The following is a 20,773-nucleotide window of genomic DNA, read 5'->3' as shown; positions in this document are numbered from 1 at the left end:
GGCTCAGTTGCTGAGGCTGGCTTTGAACTTGCAATCCTCTTGCCTCCACCTCCTGAGTCCCTGGGATTACAGGTGTGCACCACCACGTCCAGCAGTATTTGTGGTTCTGAATTGAGCCCTCTTGTCAGGGTGGATGCTATGAAGACAACTGTCAAACCAACTGATGGAACCTGAGGATTCCATGGTAGTAAGTTCTGGTGTTAATTCCTGATCCTGGTTTGATAACCTGAGAACACGCTTATTTGTCAGAATTACACAATAATATATTCAGAGGTGAGTCAATGCGACATTATGTTGCCACTTACTCTCAAATGATTCAGGAAAAGAAAGTGGGGAGGTAATTACCTCGTCAGATAAATGGGAGGTTAAGTGGAATGAGCTGAAATGTTTATTAACAGTTCCTGGCATGTTGTCATTCAATGAACTGGAGATATGAAAATGTAAAATCAAGCCACTAAAAATATTAATCAAGCCTGGCGTTGTGGCACTCGCCTGTAATCCTAGCGACTCCGGAGGCTGAAGCAAGAGGATCACAAGTTCAAGGTCAGCCTCAGCAATTTAGGCCCAAAGCAATTTATGAGACACTGTCTTTGGGGGAAAAGGGATGCCGGGGAATGTGATTCAGTGTTTACACACTCCTGTGTTCGAATAAATGAAAACAAAATATGTAATCAATGAAACTCTTAAGTCTGTGTTGCTACTTCTTCACAACCAAATAAACACACGCAGCCAGGTTTTTTAGGTGTGCAGGCTTGTACGGCCAGAGTCGTTCTAATTTCTACCACCAGAGGGCGCCTCAGGTTCAGTTAGGGCTTGATTGCTTTGGGGTTTAGATCTCAAATTTAAGCACTGAGCTCCTTTATGCTTTTAAAAATTATTGAGGACTCCCAAAGAGCTGTTATGGGATAAATAAAATGGGGTTCTCATCACACGGCTCTCCAAGGAAAGAAAAAAAAGCTCTCATTTAGCATTTGCCAATTTCCATAGTATAAATCCTGACAAAATGATCCATTTCAAGCTATCAAACTTTAACAAGTGGCTTGCCTGATTCTCAAAATTTAACAACAGGCCCTCCTGGGCCACTGGAGGTTGGCATCATCACATCACTGGTTACCTACCAACATTTATCTTGTATGAATTTAAATTTAGGGTTTGGGCTGTAGCTCAGGGGTAGAGCGTTCACTTAGCATGTATGAGGCTCTGGGATCAATTATCAGCACCACATTAAATAAATAGATAAATAGATAGATAGATAGATAGATAGATAAAGGTATTGTGTCCATCTACAACTACAAGAAATATTTTTTAAAAGAGTTTAAATTTAAAATTTTTAGAAGATTTACTTAGTCATTTAAAAAATAACCATAATAAATGCTTTACGTGTTCATATCAGAGCAATCACACCATCGCATGTCACATAACTGCTGGAAGACATAGCTGTATGCTGGGGAAAAGAGCAAGGCAAACAACATCTTAGCAGTACTGTGAAAATAGTTTTGACACTGTGGATCAAAGGCCAAATCTTCTGAAGGGATCTCAGGAACCCCCAGGGACCTTACAGCCCACACTTTGGGAATCGCTGGTTTAGACCTTCAGTTCTGACCTCTCTCTATTCAATCCCATACTCCTCTTTTATTTAATAACGAATGTTTTGTGCTAGGCTTGGTGGCATGCGCCTGTCATCCCAGCAACCCAGGAGGTTGACATAGGAGGCTTGCAAGTTCCAGGTCATCCTCAGCTGACTGGGGATGTAGCTCAGAGGTAAAGTGCCTCTGGGTTCAATTCCCAGTTCTAAAAAAAAAAAAAAAATCAATCAATCAATATATTCTCATTATTTTATTATTATGAAATGCAATTCACACAGTATAATTAATTTACCTGCCATATAATCTCTGAGGGAAAAAAACTGCAACGCATTATCCCTAGTTTAGAAAAGAATCATGCAAAAAAAAAAAAAAAAGAAGAAGAAGAAGAAGAAGAAAGAAAGAAAGAAAAGAAAACAGCAGCATTTGGGTTCTGGAAAGAAAGCACTGTGTACACAGCTCCGAGGTACAGCCCAGCTTAGCTCAGGGCAGCTCCTAGAACCAAACACTAATCCAAGTGTCTCTGGAGACCAAGACAGAAGCTAAACTAGAGTGACCAGCTTAGATTGCGACTCAAATACCATAAGAGGTCGGTGATAGGTCTCTCTGAAGTGGTGACATTTCTCAATAGCAGCTTCTGCCGGAGACGGAGCGCGATTTTCCGTTGGGTCACATGTGGCTGCTTCCCTGCAAAACTCAACGTCTATTAAAATGGTGCAAAATTCTTGCTATTTATGTCAGCCGTGGTGACTGTTAACAGATTCTTCCTGCAGGCTCCGGGAGATCTCTCCTTGTCAGAGCCTTGCGGTGGGCCTGTGCAGCAGCCGATGGCCAGAAGCCACGCGGATTTACACACACCTCGCTGGATTCTGAGGTATGTGCAGGGGGGCGGGTGTGCAGGACGCTGGGAGAGGCAGCTCGGCCTCCACAGTGCGGCCAGAGATTCTCCTCTAGGGGGCGCTGGTGCGCTGAGGCCCCAGCAAGGATTCCCTTTTTTTCCCCTCCCATGTTATTGGTGCATTATAATTATACATAATGGTGGGATTTATTGTTATATACTTGCACAGGCACACAAGATAGCATATAATCTGTCGATATTGTTTCCCAATATCTCTCTTTTCTCTTCCCTCATCCTTCCCTCTAGTTCCTTCCCTATATTCTACTGATCTCCCTTTGATTTCCAAGACCTACACTTGCTGTTCATTTTTCCTCTCCAGCTTCCATACACAACAGAAAATATACAACCCTTTCTCCTCTTCACTGATCCCTTCTATTTTCATGTGATTCCCCCACAACTTTTTCCCTCTTATTTTCGTCTAGCTTCTACCTATGAGTGAAAAATTTGACCCTTGACTTTCTGGGTCTGGATTCTTTCACTTAGTGGGATGTTCTCCAATTCCAATTTAATATTTAACATCACACCACACTGGGGGTAGTCCCCTGCATGAGTGCCACATATACCTCTTCATCTGCACAGGGAAACGTGGCGTTTAGGAGACCTTCATACAAGTGAATGACAGCCAATACTTCAAACTCACCAGGTACCAGGTGCTATGCTTAGCATTCACGCACCTGATCTAATTAACTCTAGCACACCTGTAATCCCAGCGTCTCAGGGGGCTGAGGCAGGAGGATTGCAAGTTTGAGGCCAGCCTCAGCAACTTTGCAAGGCCCTAAGCAACTTAGCGAGACCCTGTCTCTAAGTAAAACATATTAAAATGGGCTGGGGATGTGGCTCAAGGGTTAAGCAGCCTTGGTTCAAACCCCAGTACCCAAAAAAATACACAAACACACACACACACACACACACACACACACACACACACCACAGTCTCTATGATGTAAGTGACAGAACTTGCATTTGACCCAGGTTTCTCAAACTCCAAAAGTAGTGCTCCTAACCAGAGGCCTATCCTAAAGACAATGGGACACTCCCCTCCCCCAGTTCCCGGGACACACAGCCAACATCCTTCCAAGGCATGGCAGTCACTCTAAGAGAGGAAGCAGGCTTCTCGTCATTCATTCAGAGAAGAAAAAGAGATGGAAACCCTTGCAGTTTAGAATGAGGGGTGGTAGCTCTGGGCCCTGGGAACTGGGGGGTTTTCTTGCAGACACTCCACCCTAAGGCAGAAGAGGCAGGACTTCTCTCCCCCACAGGGGCCTATGGCCCTCGTGATGGCAAGGGTAAGGAGAAACTGGAAGCCTGGCTCGTGGCTGGTGGGATTGTGAAAGGGTGCATCTGCTGTGGAATAGACTTGGGTGGTTTCTCAGAAGTTAAGCAGAATCACCACATGCCCCAACACTTCCACCTCTAGGTGTATTCTGGAAAGAACTGACAACAGGTATCAAGCAAGTGTGCCTACACAGGTCCTTATCAGCACTATTTACAATATCCAAAAGATGGAAACAATCCACATGTTAACACAGTAGGCCTCGGGCTGGGGTGGAGCTCAGTGGTAGAGCATGGGCCCAGCATGCTGAAAGCCCTCGGTTTGATCCAGTTTCCCCTAAACATCAGTCATGAGGCCCATCAGCTGGAGCGTGGCAACTCTAGCAGAAATAAAAAATCTCCTTCCTGACAGTGTCAGCAAATGTCTCAGGGTTGTTCTCACTGGGCAGGGTTAAGTCACATGCCTTCCTTGAACCAATCACTGTGGCCAGGGAAAACAAAAGTTGATTGGCTAGGTGTGGGTCCTCTGTCCCTCTCTGGAGTTGTTGAGGGCAGAGGTATGGCCAGCCTTTTTCAAATTAAATAGATTGAAAGAGGAGAGAAGTAGTTCCCCAAAAGAAAACAATGGAATACTGGGGTGAGGTGAGAGCCAGGTAGCTGGAATTGCATGTGCAGAGAGGCCCAGAGGTGGGACTTGCCTCTTAAATTCAAGGATCAGCAAGGTCACTTCTGCTACACTCTGGACTTCTGTTACAGCGTCCTCTACCCTGCCCGCAGTTGCATCCTGTATACGGATCCATGAACATCCCTTTCACATGCATAACTCTCTTATCCAAGTGGGTAAGGCTGTGGCTTTGTACCTCATTCTCCTTACTCGACTGGTAAAAAGTTACCATTTCTCTGCTCCTTTTAAAGGTGGGTGTGATGGGGCTGGGTTTGTGGCTCAGCGGTAGAGCGCTTGCCTAGTATGTGTGGGGCCATGTGTGGGGCCCTGGGTTCGATCCTCAGCACCACATAAAATAAAATGGGGATATTGTGTCCATCTACAACTAAACAATAAAATAAAGCGTTTAAAAAAAAGTGGGTGTGATTGAGTTAAAACATATTTACTTGACATAAAACTAATTATTCATCAGTGGGAACATGAGAGTTAGGAAGGCCAAGGGGTTAGGGGACAGTGGAGAGGGATGGAGGGGTAGGGCTGCGGTAAGAGGAGGCGCTGGAAGAACGGAAGGATTGTGGAATTAGCGAGGGGTTGGGAGTTGGGAGCAGGAGGGGAGGTTGGGGTTCATTGGAAAGGAAGAGGGGCTTCAGGAGGCTGGGCGGGAGGCAAGAAGAGACAAGAAAGAGGCCAAAGGGGCCCAACCTGCGGTAGGAAATGGAGGGGTGGAACAGAGGTGGGGTTAGAGGATGGGCCCCTGGCACAGGGAACAGAGAACAGAGTGCACTCTCTTGGAACTTCAGAGGCCCGGCGAGTGAAGGAGCGGCCGGCTGACCGCGCGGGCGACGCTGCTGCCGAGGAAGTCCACGGCGAGGGGCGTGGCTGGGGGTGTGCGTTACGCGGTATCCCCCCTCAGAGTTCCAAGTCTTCTCCTCTGGGCCCGCCTCCTCCTCGGGAGTGACAGGCTTGTAGCCCAACCAGAGCGCAGGCCGGGCGCGGAGCAGCCAATGGTGAGGCGGGGGCGGGGCTGGGGAGGGGGCTCACAGGCTAGGGGAGGGGGCTCCCGGCCTCGGAGGGCTCGGGAGCCGAGACGGGCGAGTCATGGCACTGGGGCTGCAGCGCGCAAGGTACTGGGATTTAGGGACAAAATTATGGGAATTAGGGGGCTCTCCTTCCCGGGACCCCTGATGGGGGAGGTGCGCGGATGAGAGCCAAGGACGCCCCGGGGCGAGCGGTTGGAGGCACACCCCGCCTCACCTTCCAGCCCAACTCCTTGCCTGTCCCGCCCCTCTCACCAGGAACGGTTTGGGGGTCGTGATTCCCTATTTCCTGACACCCCACTTCGCTTCCCCGCCTGGTTGGGGTGAAACTTGAGATCCACAAGGAATTGAAGGTGGTTGCCTTTGGGCAGTGCCCAGGCTTTCGGGAGTGGGGGGAACCTTTCTACCTTGCATAGTGATCCCTCTGGTCTCCAAAGTCTCAGAATGGAGGTGGTGCTTAGCCATCCTCCGACCCTTGGGATCCCAGGGGATATGGGTGCCTACCTACAAACTGGCCATTCTCAGATAGAGGGAATCCCTTAGGGATTCGCCTTCTGAGTACCAAAAGGAAGAGAGATCCCCTTTGATTGGACCCTTAATGAGAGTCTCCCAACCTTGGGTTCCCCTAGAGATAGGCTGAAAAAGTCCGTTTTAGACGCTGCCTGAGATCCTTCCCAGAAGCCTTTTGGTATCCTTTTAAATAGTAGCCTCATCCCCCTCATAACTGGGGAACGAGCATGACCCTTTTCCCAAAGTCTGACCCCATTCCTCATTCATCCACTACCCCCCCTCACCAGTCCTGGGGTACTGAGGGATGAGGGCCACACCCAAGCCTTATTTTGGGGAGAGCCTATGGCAAGGCACTGTGCTTGATTCAACAGGAGACCCCCACACACAAGCTAACTGGAGCACCCCTGCTCAGGTCTCAGCTAGGGTTCATCACCCAGCAGGTGCAGATCTGCTGGGGCAGAGAGAGGCAACCTATGCTCTGGGACCACTCTCAGGTTTCCATGGGATCCCAGAAAATGTCCCAGGCCCTTGGTTTTCCTATCCAATCTGAGGCATTCAGCAAGCCTCACGGCTTCCCTCCTCCCTGGCTTCAAAGGTCTGATTAGATCCATCCACACCCCTAAGTTTTTTTACCCCCCCCCCCCACTCCAGGCTCTCTTCTCTCCCAGTCTATTCCAGTCCCTGGCTCTGGGCCCACCAGGGAACTCCATCCCACCCCTTCTGGGCCAGCCCGTGGCCCTGCCCCTCCCAGCGCCCCCTCCTGGCCGGGTGGGGGCCCCCTCGCCACCTAAGGCCAGCCCTTTCCTGTGGTGTCATCCCACTCCGCACACCACCCACTCATAACTCGCACCCCGATCCCGGCTCCGCTCCAGCGGTCCTGCGCCCCCAGGATGGCACTTCAGCCAAAGGGGGTGATGGTGAGTGGGCCCCTCTTGCCCCCTTCCCTTCTTCCAGATGCACTTGCAGCCACCCCTGGGCATAGATGTTCTCCGGAAGTCCCCTACGGGCACTGGGTGCCCACGGAGGTCAAGGGTGCCCCAGGAGATAGGACTTTGGGGATGAGCACCCCGCGGGATTACCATGTCCTTGAGAACAAGCAAAGTTGGGGTCAGAGAGACTCCCCCAACGCCCACCCCAAGCTCCTTCTCAAACCCAAATCCTGCCTCTGGCCTCTCAGGTCCCCTCTGAGCAGTGCCAAGAAGGGTCCCTGCCCAGATAAAACCTAAGCCTCGGCCACCGCCCGGTCCACAAAGGTTTTGTGAGCCCCCCTCCATACCCAGAGAACCAGGAGAGCCCTGAATGTGGGGTGGGGGCTCCCTACTTTTGTCAGGTCTTTGCTCTCGGGTCTAAGTCCTTCAGGGTGGGAAGAGGTGGGCTTGTCTCCCTCTTGGTGGGGGGAAGGACCGACCCTGTCCCCCTTCTCAGGCCTCACCCTGGGGCCTCCTGGCCCCACCCCCTGTTCTTGGCTGGAACACGGGGAAGGGTGGCAGGGTTCCAGCAGCACGTCTCGGGCTGGGCCCAGTGCCAAGGGGCTGGACCAGGGTTGGGCATGGGGCCAGCTGAGGAGATCCAGAGGCAGCAGCAGTGGGACAGGGGGAAGGGACTGAAGCCACCAGGCAAAGAGGAGCATGGGAGAGGTCCCTTGGACACCCCCACTGAGGAAGAGCATTGAAAGGCACAAGCCCACCCACTTCTTAGCTGTGTGGCCTTGGGCCAATGTCTGCCTCTCTGATCTCCAATTTCATATCCTGGGAAATGGGAGGCGTCCCTCCTCCTCCCCACCCCAGACCAAGTTGAGAAGCCAGTGAGGAAAAGGTTGGGGGGGCAGAACTCCTGACAGGTGACAACAAACTGAGTTCAAGTCAGAGTTCTGGGTGGCAGTGGACAGACCTGGCTCAGCTTCTGAGCGCCGCGTGCCTTCAGGCAAGTTCATCACCTCCCGGGACCTGCTTCCACATCAGAATAACCCCCAAGGAAGGTCCAGGTACAGGGTGGGTTAACTGAGGAGTGACTGAGCGATGCTGAGAGTTGATGAGCAGCCCCCTGCCTTCACCCTGGGATGCCACTTGGGTTGGTCCGGTGGGGACTCCATTGCTCCAGCTCTGCTGCTTCCTTTTGTGAAGGGAGCTCACTTCTGCCCCAGGGGGTTGTTGGGAGGATTTAGTGAGGTCTCTAGCTCCCAAGCTCACATTATGATTCTCACCGTTACTAGTCCTCCTCCCAGGGTGCTCGTGTAAAAGCCACACACATAATGGCACCTACCAGAGTTACTGTCTAAGCCCACAGATTTCCCCGGTGCACAAGCCTTCTATCCCTCACGTGGACAAAGGGAGAGTAAGTTTAACCTTTATTTAGCACTAACCAATAGCCAGATCTAGTTTTCTAAGCCCTTGATATATATCAACTCATTAAAATTCAAAACACCCCACAAGGTGGGTTCCATTACTGTGCCCACGGGGTCCGTGCAACGTGTCCAAAGCCACAGAGCTTATAAGTAGTGGAGTTGGGATTGGAACCCCGAACCCAAGGAACTGGCTTCCACTCTAACTGTAAGGCCAGAAAAGCCAGAAACCCAGAGTGAGGCCCCCACTTCCCGTCAGAACATCCGGAGAACAGACTGGGAGCTAGCTGGAAGGAGGTCCTTCTGCAGCCACCAGCTGGCTCCTTCTATGGAGGAAGAAGCCTGCCACCGAGGGGATTAGGAACCCAGCTGCCTGGGAGGTGGGGCGAGTGCCCCACCTCCGTTCATCTTCCCACTCCCTGTTCCCTCTGTCAGGGCCCCCAGCTCAGGGAGGCCCGCCCACCCCCACCCTCTGGGCAGGAAGACAAACAGGGCTGGAACAGAACAGTACAGGACGGAATGTCCTCTGGGCAGGCAGGACTGAGGCCCCTGCCCCCCACCCTCGCCAGCCAAGAGGGAGGGGATGGGGACCATATCTCACCCCCTCCAACCCTGGACCCAGCCTGCCCCCTTCTGTGCCTCCCACTCTCTTGAACTGAGTGCATTTCTTCCCTCTGCAACCAGACAAGAAATCTCCTCTGCACCCCTCATGCTAGGGGGTGGGGTTGATGCCACCCCAGAAATGACCTCAGCTCCCCTGAATTTAGGAAAGGACAGCCTCCCCTCCTAGATATTCTGCTTCATTGGGGGTGAGGTGGGGGGTCACAAGGAGGGGATCAGAGAAAAGACTGAAGATTTTGGAACCTCAGTGCTGGGGTTAAAATCCCAGCTCAGCCAGGTACTGGCCTTCTGACTTCTTGGGCAAAGGACTTCACCCCGCAGAGATTCAATGTTCCCTTCAAAAAATGGAAGTCTAAAAGCTTCCCTCTAGAGGTCCCCTGAGGATGTCATGAGTGCACCCAGCAGAATACCTGCAGCATCAGACCCATAATGCTTAGCAATTGATGGCTGCTTATTAGGAATGGTTTTTGCCAATATTGTAAATGTAGATAAGACTACATATATAATACAAGAAGCAAGATATCCTTTAATTTTTTATTCAAAAGCCAAACTACAGCTTCAGATAGACATGGAGTTTGAATTCAAAGATGGTGGCAGAAACAGGGTGAAACACTTTAAAACTTGAACATAAATCCAGGGCCATAAAACAGAGAAATCTTAGGAGAGCAGGCAAACCCCTGTTCAATCCCTGGCCTCACATCAGCAGCAAGTGTGCTGCACCTCGCTGTTCCGTTTCCTGGTCTGTTCAATGGGGATAATGGATTTGCTTCCTTGAGAGTTGTCTGGGCATTGCATGGGTTTCCCACTTGGCACAGGTACTGATATAGGAAAACCGGATACATGGCAGATGTTTCCATCAAAACAGTATCCATCCCCCCAACCCAGCCCCACTCTCAAAATTCAGGTATTTGAAGTTGATTAAAAGGTAGAGGGTGAAGAGCTATCTGCTGGGCAGAAGCAGGGGCTGGTTTGCTGTGTCACCCTGGCGGGCGGCCCCTTAGGGCCCCTATTGGTGCCTCCTTAGACTTTGAGATATCTCTGCTCCAAGATTCTGAGGACTCAGCTCACTGAGGAGGGGAAAGGGCAGTGCAGGGGGCTCCCGGAGGCTGAAGGGCAGGGGACCTGGGAAGCTCCAGCCATCTTCAAGCTCCCTCTCTCTTCTGGCCCCTGGCCAGCTCAGCCATCCCCCTCCCATCAGGAGGCCTCTCTGTCCCCCGGGCGTCCCCGGCTCGGGAAATAAACTGCATAGAAGTCAGGGAGGGGACAGAGCGGTCCGAAGCATGCCACAGAAAGGAGCGAGGCGCCAGGAGGGCAGCATGGTTTGGCACCAGGACAGGTAAAACCCAGGGCTAGGAGGGCTCAGATTGTAACATTCCAGACCACAGAACGCCACACAGCGAGGCCGATGAGCCCGGGCTCCAAACGCCCCACTTGCTGGTACCATCCATCTCTTTCCCTTCCCGGAACTCCGCCAGTGAACGCTGCCCATGCCCGCAGGTCCAGCACCGAGCTGCGCAAGGAGAAGTCCCGGGATGCGGCGCGCAGCCGGCGCAGCCAGGAGACCGAGGTGCTGTACCAGCTGGCACACACGCTGCCCTTCGCGCGCGGCGTCAGCGCCCACCTGGACAAAGCCTCCATCATGCGCCTCACTATCAGCTACCTGCGCATGCACCGCCTCTGTGCCGCAGGTGAGCCCCGCCCCTGGAATTCCAGCCCCCGGGAGGCTCCTCCTCCGGGAAGCCTGAGCCCGACGAGGCCACGCCCCCTGGTGGAGTTTTCCCGGTGGAGCCCCACCTCCCTGGAATCCGCTCTTCTGGCGAGGCCCCGCCTCTTCAAGTGCAGGGCCAGTCGGAGCCCAGTGCTCCTGGAAGTCCCACCCCTTTAGTAGTCTATCATTCGCAAGGCCCCGCCCCCTGGATGCGCTCTTGAAAAGCCCCTCCTCCTTAGAACTCAAAGCGAGGGCCCTAGCCGCCTGAGGCCCCTCAACCTTTAGATTTGTTGCCTTAGGAGACTTTCCTGGATGCTTCACCGCCCAGCTTTAATTCCTTGAGAGTTCCTCTTCCCTCCCATCCGGTTGTATAGCTTGTTCCCTTAGCCACTCCCTTGAATTTCCACCCAGTTAGAATTCCACTCTGCAGGATTCCCCACCCCCACCCCCACTCCCCTGCGCACCTGGACTCCCAAGACCTTGGAAAGGTTTTCTTATGGAGGAAATCGAATTACTCTCAGGCAGGCTCTGCCCATTAGACTTCTCTGCCCCACAGCATTTTACTTCTTTGGGTAAAATGCATCCTTAGAATTCTGTCCCCTGGGAGTCTCTGCTTCTTTATGATTCTGCCCATCTGGAAGGCCCTGTCCTCGAAGAATTCTGGGAAGCTAAAAGTCTGACTCCCCTAGGTCCTGGCCCTCTTGAATTTGGACCCTGGTGTTGCATCTTCTTAGGGATCTGCCTTCCTAGGAGTCACACTCCCTTAGAATTCTGTCTCCTGAAAGGCCCTGCTCCTAATTCCAAAGCTTGGGACTCCAAGCCACTAGGATGTACTCCCACCCACCTGGACACACCTGTAAGTTCCTCTCAGTGAGGAAAGGAGAGGGAGGCTGGCTGCAGTGGGCCCAGGACTGACTGACCCTCCCACTCCCCGCCCCGGGCACCAGGGGAGTGGAACCAGGTGGGAGCAGGGGGAGAGCCACTGGATGCCTGCTACCTGAAGGCCCTGGAGGGCTTCGTCATGGTGCTCACCGCCGAGGGAGACATGGCTTACCTGTCGGAAAACGTCAGCAAACACCTGGGCCTCAGTCAGGTGAGCTGCCTGCTCTGTGCCTGGCCCTGAGCTGGTGATGCTGGGGGTACCGTGGGGGCCACACAGCCTTGGCCTTGCCTTTACGGGACTCACAGGACAGAGGGGATATAGGTGTGTCACCAGACAGCAAGACAGAATAGTCAGGGCTGAGATGGGACAGCCTAGGACTGTGGGAACAGGGGTAGAGGGTACCTGACCAAGCCTGGGGGGGCGGGTACTGGGGATTCCTGGAGAAAAGGACATCCAAGCTGAAACCTGAAGGACCTGGCCAGCTGAGGTGTGTGAAGTGGGAGGGACCAGCGAAGACCAGGATTGCATGAGCAACCAGAACGTGCAAGGGGATCAGAGAGGAGAGAAGCAGAGCACTGTGGGAAGATGGAGAAGTTCACCCGGCCGGAGCAGGACACAGTGGAAGAAGATGGGAGAGAAGGTTGAGAGATGAGCAAGGGCTGGACAGTGTAGGGCCAACTTCGAAGGTTTGTGTCCAGGGCTCTGGGGAGCCATGGAATGATTGGAAGCAGGGGAGAAGGGTGTGCCAGAGGGGCAGAATCCGATTCACACTTTAGAAAGAAAGAGTCCTCCTGGGGATAGAGTTGGAGGGAGAGTGACTAGAGTTTGGGAGATCAGCAAGGGGTCACAAGTGGGAGAAGAGGGCAGGGCCCATGGGGGTGGGCAACCGGAGACAAGAGATGTTTAGAAAACAGAGCTGGTTAACAGTGTCCACAGCAAGCCCCATGTGGGGATTCCTGTTATTTTTTCTATTTCACATACATGGACTCCACAGTCGCCCTCTGTTCCTTTCCCCTGCCTCCCCACCCAACTCCGGGTACCACTTCCTCTGTTGGTGTGAACTCTTGGACTCAAGAGAGGCGAATGTCCCAAGGTCCCCAAGCTAGGGAGGGGCAGAGTCATGCTTCCAATTTCCAAGAGGTAGTGTCAGAGGAGTGAGATGTCATTCTGCCACCACCAGGTTGGGAGCCTCTGTGGGTCCATCTGTCCCCTCTCCCAGCACTAGGCTCATTTCCTAGACTGAAGCCAGCAGCTGGGTCTCCTGCCTAGCAGGCATGGTTCACCTCAGGGCCTTTGCTTGTGCTGCTTTCCTTTTTAGAATACACTCACCCCATGCCACAAGACCACCTCACTTGATTTGTTCAACAATTTTTTTTTCATGTCAAAGAAACTCTCAAGGGGGCACTCTTTCTAAAAAAACAGCCTCCCATCATTTCGTCACTTTCCCCAGCCTTGATTGCCTTCCTGGTGCTTATCATATTGTTGATAAATGTTGTTTTACTTGATTTCTTTATTGTAAGTCTCCCCAGACTAGCTGGTAGGCTCTGCAAGGCAGGGCTCTGTGTGTGGGGTCACCCCCATTTGGAGGGCCTGGCAAGCAGTGGGTGCCGAATAAATGATAATGAATGAGAGACCGAGGAGCACCCCAGGCTGGACCTGGGGCAGGGCTGAGGGAGAGAAGAGGCAAAGGGCCAGGGGCCCCCTTAGGCGGCCCTTCCTCCGACCTCTGCTCTGCCCTCTCTGGCAGCTGGAGCTCATCGGGCACAGTGTTTTTGATTTCATCCATCCCTGCGACCAAGAGGAGCTCCAGGATGCCCTGACCCCTAGCCCAAGTGAGTGCCCCTGCCCCACTCTACAGGAGAGCAAGCTGAGGCTCACCCCACCCCACCCCGGCGCACCCCCTCTTCCTGTGGTGCACTGGATTGGCATAAATGAAGAGGAGAAATGGCCCCTGCCTGGCACTGAGGGACACACCCTTCCCGTGGACGATCACTCTGCGCGTCAGGGATGGGGCGCCTTTAGCAGCCAAGGTGCTGGAGGACGCTGGGCCCGCTGCAGCTGCAGGTGACCTGCCCGCCATCCCCTTGCCTCCCCAGGCCTGTCCAAGAAGAAGCCCGAGCCCCCCACGGAGCGGCGCTTCTCCTTGCGCATGAAGAGCACCCTCACCAGCAGAGGGCGCACCCTCAACCTCAAGGCAGCCACCTGGAAGGTGGGCGGGGCCTGGGCCTGCGGGGGCGGGGCCTGGGCCCCCGGAGGTCTGGGGAGGTTGGGCGTCCGCTGTCCCCGAGGCCAGGATTTTGCAGGGCTCATTGAAGCTGGGCCTAGGGGGACTCCAGGGCATTTAGGAATTGGGTGTCCGTGGGGTGGGGAATCTAGGGTCCTTGTCACCTCTCTCAGGCTGGATCTCTATGGACTTGAGCTTCAGAGTCCGTGTGGGGCTGGAACCTGGGTCCTCGGAGCTCTCTGAGGTGACACTCTGAAGTCAGGGGTTCTGCTGTTCCCTGTGGGGCCTGCGGAGACTTGCCTCCCCGCCCCGTGGGTCACCTGGGACCCACACGGGACCCACCGCCCCCTCTCCCGGCCCAGGTGCTGCACTGCTCCGGACATATGAGGGTCTACAAGCCCCCCGCACAGCCGTCCCCCGCCGGGAGCCCCAGCGCCGAGCCCCCGCTGCAGTGCCTGGTGCTCATCTGTGAAGCCATCCCCCACCCAGGCAGCCTGGAGCCCCCGCTGGGCCGGGGGGCCTTCCTCAGTCGCCACAGCCTGGACATGAAGTTCACCTACTGCGACGAGAGGTGGGCAGTGCCCCGCTTCTGCCAGATTCACGCCCCCGCCCGCCCCACGCTCTGGTTCTGTTTGCAGTTCCCTGTGCGTCCGTCGGTCCTGAGTGTCTGCCCGTCTGAATCTCTGTGGGCCTTTGACCTTTCATTCCATTTCTCTCCGCGTCTTTTCTTACCGTGTCCCCTCTGTCCCTCTGTTGCTTCTCTTAAGTGAGTCAGTTTATGTGGAGCAGTTAGCACCGTGCCCCCCACCCCCACAGCAGGACGCACTGGATAAACTCTCATGATTCTTCTTTTTCTGACCTTTCTTTCTCCCTCTCTTTCTTCCTCTCTCTCCTCTGTCCTTCTTTCCCATCCTTCCTCCATTTTCCATCTTTCCCTCACTGTGGAGTCATGCTCAGGAACATTGACTTTGGGCTCAGATTTGCTTGAGTTTCCACCTGACTGTGTGTCCTTGGCCAAATGTCTTCACCTCTCTGTGCACAGTTCCCCCAACTGTTCTGTGGGAGAATAATGGTGCCTACCTTGTGGAGTTACCCTGAGCACTCAAGTGCATTGCTCAGCGTAGAACACGAGAGTCTCATTTTTCATTATCATCATCATTATTTCTTTTTATTCCTTCTCTTTTTTCTTTGCAATTTCTTTCTTCTCTTCCTCCTGTTTCACTTTTTTTCCTCCCTTTGTTTTTTTTTTTTTTTTACTCTCTCTTTCCACTTACATCAGGTGTTTTGATTTGCTTTTGATGCCGGGGATGGAACCCAGGGGCACTTTACCACGGAGCCACGTCCCTAGCCCCTTCTATTTTTATGTTGAGATGGGTTCTTGCTGTTGCTGAACCTGGCCTCTGACTTGGCCATCCTCCTTTCTCAGCCTCCTCCCAGGTGTGCACCACCACACCTGGCTCGTGTTGGGTTTTTATGGCTGCTGGCCACAAACTCAATGGCTCAAAATAACATCAATTCCCTGTCCCTCTGTTCTGGAGATGGGGAATTTGAACTGAGTCTGACAAGTCCAACATTAGGGCTGGTTCCTGCTGAGGCCTAGGGAAGAACCTGTTGCCCTGCTTCCCCAGCTGCTTGAGGCCACCTGTGTCCCCTGGCTCCTGGCCCCTGATCCCATTCAGTCCCCATTCATCACCAAACTGCCTGCCCCCTTCTACCAAGAACCCCCCGGGGTCCTGCCCGCCCTCGCTCCTCACCTTCATCCCGTCTGAATCGCCCTTGGCCGTGCAGGGCCCCATGCTCACAGGTTCTGAGGCTGGAACGGGGAGACGTGGCGGGCTGTTATCTACACTCCACCCTCCTACACTCGCTTTTCCTGTTCCCTTCTCTCTGCCTTCCTGTTCCAACCCTGTCCCTCACCTTGCTGGTTTTGTTCCTGTGTCCCCATCTCTTCCTCCCACCCCCCCTGCCCCAGCCCTGAGCCCTGACCCTCCACTGCACCCCAGGATCGCAGAGGTCGCTGGCTATAGCCCCGAGGACCTGATCGGCTGTTCCGCCTACGAGTACATCCACGCCCTGGATTCCGACGCCGTCAGCAGGAGCATCCACACCTGTATGTGACCCGAGTCCCCGCCTGGAGCCAGCTGCCACGTGGCCCCCATCAATGCCGTCCCCAGCTCCCCACACCCCAGGGAGCCCTCCCCACCCACCCAATTCCTGCTCCCCAAGCCCCAGGCCACCCTACCCTCCAGGCCCCGCACACATCCCACCCCAGACCCCAGAGCCTCCTGTCCCCTTCTGTGGCCCTGACCTCCCTCCACCCTGTCCCCAGTGCTGAGCAAGGGCCAGGCAGTAACGGGGCAGTATCGCTTCCTGGCCCGGAGCGGTGGCTACCTGTGGACCCAGACCCAGGCCACGGTGGTGTCAGGGGGCCGGGGCCCCCAGTCAGAGAGCATCGTCTGCGTCCACTTCCTGATCAGGTGAGCGGGCCAGGCGGAGGCTGTGCACATGGGTCTTGTCCGTGTGCGTGGACGGGTGTGTGTGCGTGTTGCACGTCAGTGTACGTGAGACCCTGGGCATATGTCCATGCACGTGGCTGTACGTGCACACGCGTGTGCGTCTTGATCGTGTAAGTGGAAAGGAACTCTAAGTTAAATTCATAAGTGCAGCCAAGACACAGGGTCTTTTTAAAATTTAAAGTTCCCACTCAGAGCACGTTGGCACTTTGACACACGGTTCTGTGCATTTTGACAGATGCACACGCTGCCTCCACATCTCATCCCCAGAATGCCTTCAGGGCTTGGCAACCGCTCTTCTGTCCTCTGATCCTAGAGGGTTTTGTTTCCTTTTGGGCCCTGGGGATGGAACCCGGGGCCTGTCACCCACTGAGCCACACCCCAGCCCTGTTTTGTATTTCTTTTAGAGTCAGGGTCTCCCTGAGTTGCTGAGGCTGGCTTTGAACTCGCGATCCTCCTGCCTCAGCCTCCAGAGCTGCTGGGATTACAGGCGTGGGCCACTGCGCCTGGCTTGGTTTGTTTTTAATTTTAGTTGTTCCTAATGGGTCACACACCTTAGAGGTTTGTCACCATTGAGAAATACAGAGGTGTCAAGGACAGCGTATGATCACAAGACAGAGTCAGAGGTGTGGCCAGTGGCAGAGCACTCCCAAGGCTCTGGACTCTATCCTCAGTACCACATGCTCAAAAAGATGGATGTACCCAATTACAGCTTTTCCCTGAAGGTTATCTTCCAGGACGTGGCTTCAGTTTCCAAAACCTTAGGGGTTTTCCTAGATCTGGGAGGTATCTGAAATTCAAGTAGTTTGCATCCCACATGCCTGCACTGAGAGCACCCTTTTGCAGCTCCCCAGTATCCTTAAGAGAAAGTCCAAGGCCCTATGGGACTCCTGCCTCTCTCCCCTTCTCATTCACCAGCCAAACCTCAGGGCCTTTGCACATGCAGTCTCCTCCTCTCTCGGTCTTCCCCTTTCTCCTGAGTCATGCCTACTCACCCTTTCAGTTTAAAATCAGACATCACTTCCTGAGAGACCACACAAGGTCAGGTCTCCCCATTTTCTCTCCTGATATTATAATTTGCCCCATTCACTTAGAACTATTTGTAATTCCCCCCTTGTGTTTTCAGCCAGGCACCCTTGACTGAGCTTTTAAAAATTGCAAACCTCTTTCTCTGTTTGGTACTTACCCCTATCAAAATGTGGTTTGAGCCATATATGTCACTTGGAGTTTTCTGGCAGGTAAACTTAACTTTAAGAACATATGATATTGTGTGTGTGTGCGTGTGTGCATGTGTGTGTGTGTGTGTGCGTGTGTGTGTGTCGCTGGGTGCTCTTGGGACGTGTGTATGTACTTGTGTGGTTGTGTCCTCTGTGTGTTTCAAGGGGTAAGTGTGGTTCTGGTCCAGGCCACATTGAGATGTCTCCAACCCAGGACGGGTTTTCGAGAGGATAGAGAGGGGGTCAGAGCCCACCTGCCTGGCTTATGCTGATGAGATGCAAATGAGGGGCGGTCCCCAGCCCCACACCCACTGTCCCCCCGGATCGCCCAGCGAGCATCTGGATCGTCTCCGTAGCCAGAGACGGTGGGACGGGCGGTGCGGGGGACATCAGAAGGATGTATTTATAAACCTGTCCCCTGGAGTATGAAAAGTGTCTATGAATAGAAGCTCCCTAAACAAGCGCTTATTCATAAAAACCAGGCCCTGAGAGTTCTTCATATTTGGTAATGTAAGGAAGAAGATGTTAAAAATATGCTTTTCATGGATACGTGTAGGAGAGGATGCTCATGAGTGCACATCTGTAAGGAGACTGCTTAGCTCAGGCCTCTCGCTGGCGCCCTGGGCCCGGGCTCCCGCTGTCCCTGCACCTCCCCCTCTGTCCCCTGTCCCCCACCCCAGCTCCTGGCTGCTTCTCTCCACCCACTCGGCCTGCGCTAGATGCCAGCTGCTTTTTCTCTTTCCTGCCACAGAGGGAGCTTGGGAAGTGACAAATTTAACTTTCTTTTAAATGCCATCACAGGTTGAGTGTCCCTTATCCAACAGGCTTGAGACCAGAAGGGGGTTGTGTGTTGGGCTTTGTGGACCTTGGAGTATCTGCACATGCACCTAATGGGGTATCTCGGAAACGGGACCAAATCTAAACACAAGACCCTTTGTGTTTCACGTGTAGCTATGCACCTGGCCTGAAGGTCACTTTATTTCAAGTAGTTTGGGGCGTGACACCAAGTTTCATGGTGTAGAACTTTCCACTCATTAGGTTTAGGATCTTGGGTTTTTGAATCAGGGCTACTTGGCCTGTGTTATAAAAAGCAGTCAACAAAAACCAAATCCTGATAAGAAACAAATAATCACGGGGAATTTCTTTCTGGGAGACACTCTCCGGCCCCCGGGTGCAGCTGCCTCCTACACAGGGCGCCCATCTCTGAAGCCTGCCTGGGCCTGGCCGAGAACCGCTCTGATCACCACTCCCCTGTCTGCTTTGTGCCCAGCCGAGTGGAAGAGACGGGTGTGGTGCTGTCCCTGGAGCAGACGGAGCAACACTCTCGCAGAGCCCTGCAGGGGGGTGCCCTCTCTCAGAAGGATGCCCCTAATCCTGGGCACAGGCTTGGTATGGAGCAGAGCTGTTGTGTCCCCAGGACCCTTGGAAGAAAGCACATGGACCTTAACTTGGCTCTCCCGGCCCTGTGGGACCTGCCTCCTGCCCTCCTGTCCTTCCACTCACCCTCCAGAACACACCGGCTTCCTCAGAGCTCTTAGACGTTGCTACACCCTTTTTTGCCTCAGGGCCTTTGCACCTGCAGTTTTCCTTCCCAGAATGCTCTTCTCTCTCTTATCCTCCCTTTTCTATATCTGATGGTCTCAGTCTCTGTCGCCCCCCCTCCTCTGTCTCCTGCTATGGCTCCCCATTGCCCACACCTCACTACTCTGTGGCTTCCAGTAACCTGGGTCCCCCAAGTCTGGCCCCTTCCTCCCTCTTCCTTCTCCTGGCCCCTCATCCTGGATGGGCTTCCCTCCATGTCCATGCTCTGGACGTGGGTGGATTGCTCGTGTCCTTTCCTCTTCTCAGTGATGGCCAACTTGATCCCCAGGGACTTGGGCCCATCTCAATCACTAGCCATTTGTCTAGAGCCTCCCGGGCCCCTCCACCATCAGGGAACTAAACCCCTGGCCCCGCAGGGGTCCCCCAGGGGTCCTGCAGGCCCTTCTCCCATCGCTAAGGACCGTGCCATCCTGATTGGTTGTGTCCCCTGGGCTGGGCTTGGGGAGCTCTGGCCCTCTAGATGATCACCCATGTCCTCCCCGTCCTGCAGATGCCCCCGGCCCCCGCATCCTGGCCTTCCTGCACCCCCCTTCCCTGAGCGAGGCCACCCTGGCCGCTGACCCCCGCCGTTTCTGTAGCCCTGACCTCCGCTGCCTCCTGGCGCCCATCCTCGATGGAGCTTCGGGAGCTGCCACCCCCAGCACCCCGCAGGCTGCGCGGCGTCCCCAGAGCCCTCTTCCGGTAAGCAGCCCCCTCGCCTCTGGCCTGACCTTGCTGCGCCCTGGCCTCCGTTTCTCCGTCAGTCGTGGAGGGGGGGATGGGGTGGGCTGGGCTTCCTCTGAGACCTGGACCCCAGGCTCTTCAAGTTCGGGAATCGGCCCTCGGCCGGGCTGGGAACCCTAGCGTGTCTGAACTGGCACAAGCAATGGTCCCGTGGCCAAGCACCCGGCGCTCTGAGTGTCGCCCTGAAGAGTCGAGAATGTCTAAGAGCTTGACTTGCAGAGTCCCGGGTTCAAATCCAGAACCTGCTCCTTACGCGCTGTGTCCCCGGGGCCAGTGAGCTCCTGCAGCCTCGGGTTCTTCTCCTGCATGACGGGGACCAGAACAGGGGCCACGCTGTGGTCACTGTGGGTTAGGTGAGAGTGTTCCTGGGAAGCACCTGGAGGGGCCGGCGACCTCCCAGGTGCGCGATAGACCCTGGCGGCTGCCCCCTTCACTGGCCTGCACACAGCCCGGCCTGGATCCCAGCGGGTCGAGATTATCTGCTGAGGGCCCTGCCCGGCGGCCACTGGAGACACACGGATGGCAACCAGGACGAGGCGCTGGGACTCCAGGCCCCTGGAGCTGCAGGCCTGGGGGTGTTGGCCTCGGCCTTCCTGGCCCTCCCTGTCTGCCTGGCCATCCCTGTGCGCCCAGGCACTCTGCGTTCCCACACCAGGATGGACTCACTTACGTTTGTTACCTGACCCCCTTGGGGCCCCGCCATCTCACACTTGACCCCCACTGCTACCCTGACCCCCAGACTTCCTCAAGTCCCTGCTCTGTCCCCCGCAGGCTGATCTCCCAGGTGAACCACCTGTGGGCGTGGAGAACGCGCGCGGGCTCTTCCCCAGCGGGAGAATCCTCGGGGCAGCGGAGACGGAGCTGGGCGCAGCTCAGGTGAGGGCGGGCGTGGCAGGAGCTCTTCTCCTCTGTGCTCTGGGGACTGACATTTCTGGATTTAGGGACGAGTGGATGGACAGATGGACCGTGGTGTTCGT

The 20,773-nt window shown here is 54.5% G+C and overlaps 1 protein-coding gene across 10 annotated transcripts in view; it reads left to right on the top strand.

Annotated features, from left to right (window-relative positions):
* Window positions 1-5,477: 5,477 nt before the first annotated feature.
* Hif3a (hypoxia inducible factor 3 subunit alpha) overlaps window positions 5,478-20,773 on the top strand; it is a 28,086-nt gene continuing 12,790 nt past the window's right edge. For 5 of the 10 annotated variants that reach the window (XR_005731606.2, XR_005731605.2, XM_040280035.2 and 2 more), the window contains exons 1-11: window positions 10,117-10,262; window positions 10,424-10,614; window positions 11,582-11,727; window positions 13,265-13,349; window positions 13,614-13,726; window positions 14,104-14,312; window positions 15,745-15,851; window positions 16,071-16,218; window positions 18,742-18,860; window positions 19,564-19,754; window positions 20,568-20,672. Coding sequence is in view for 4 of the 10 variants with exons in the window: in XM_040280035.2 (XP_040135969.2) it covers window positions 10,207-10,262; window positions 10,424-10,614; window positions 11,582-11,727; window positions 13,265-13,349; window positions 13,614-13,726; window positions 14,104-14,312; window positions 15,745-15,851; window positions 16,071-16,218; window positions 18,742-18,860; window positions 19,564-19,754; window positions 20,568-20,672 (1,470 nt within the window). In the remaining 6 variants the exon portion in view is untranslated. Of the gene's footprint in view, window positions 5,542-6,716; window positions 6,882-10,115; window positions 10,263-10,423; window positions 10,615-11,368; window positions 11,491-11,581; window positions 11,728-13,264; window positions 13,350-13,613; window positions 13,727-14,103; window positions 14,313-15,744; window positions 15,852-16,070; window positions 16,219-18,741; window positions 18,861-19,563; window positions 19,755-20,567; window positions 20,673-20,773 lie in introns of those variants that run through there. The other 5 variants (XR_013430700.1, XM_040280032.2, XR_005731603.2 and 2 more) reach the window with 4 other exon arrangements.

This window comes from Ictidomys tridecemlineatus, chromosome 15 (genome assembly GCF_052094955.1).
Source record: "Ictidomys tridecemlineatus isolate mIctTri1 chromosome 15, mIctTri1.hap1, whole genome shotgun sequence".
NCBI lineage: Eukaryota > Metazoa > Chordata > Mammalia > Rodentia > Sciuridae > Ictidomys > Ictidomys tridecemlineatus.
Note: the sequence above shows the minus strand (reverse complement) of the source record. Positions and strands in the feature narration are given on the sequence as shown.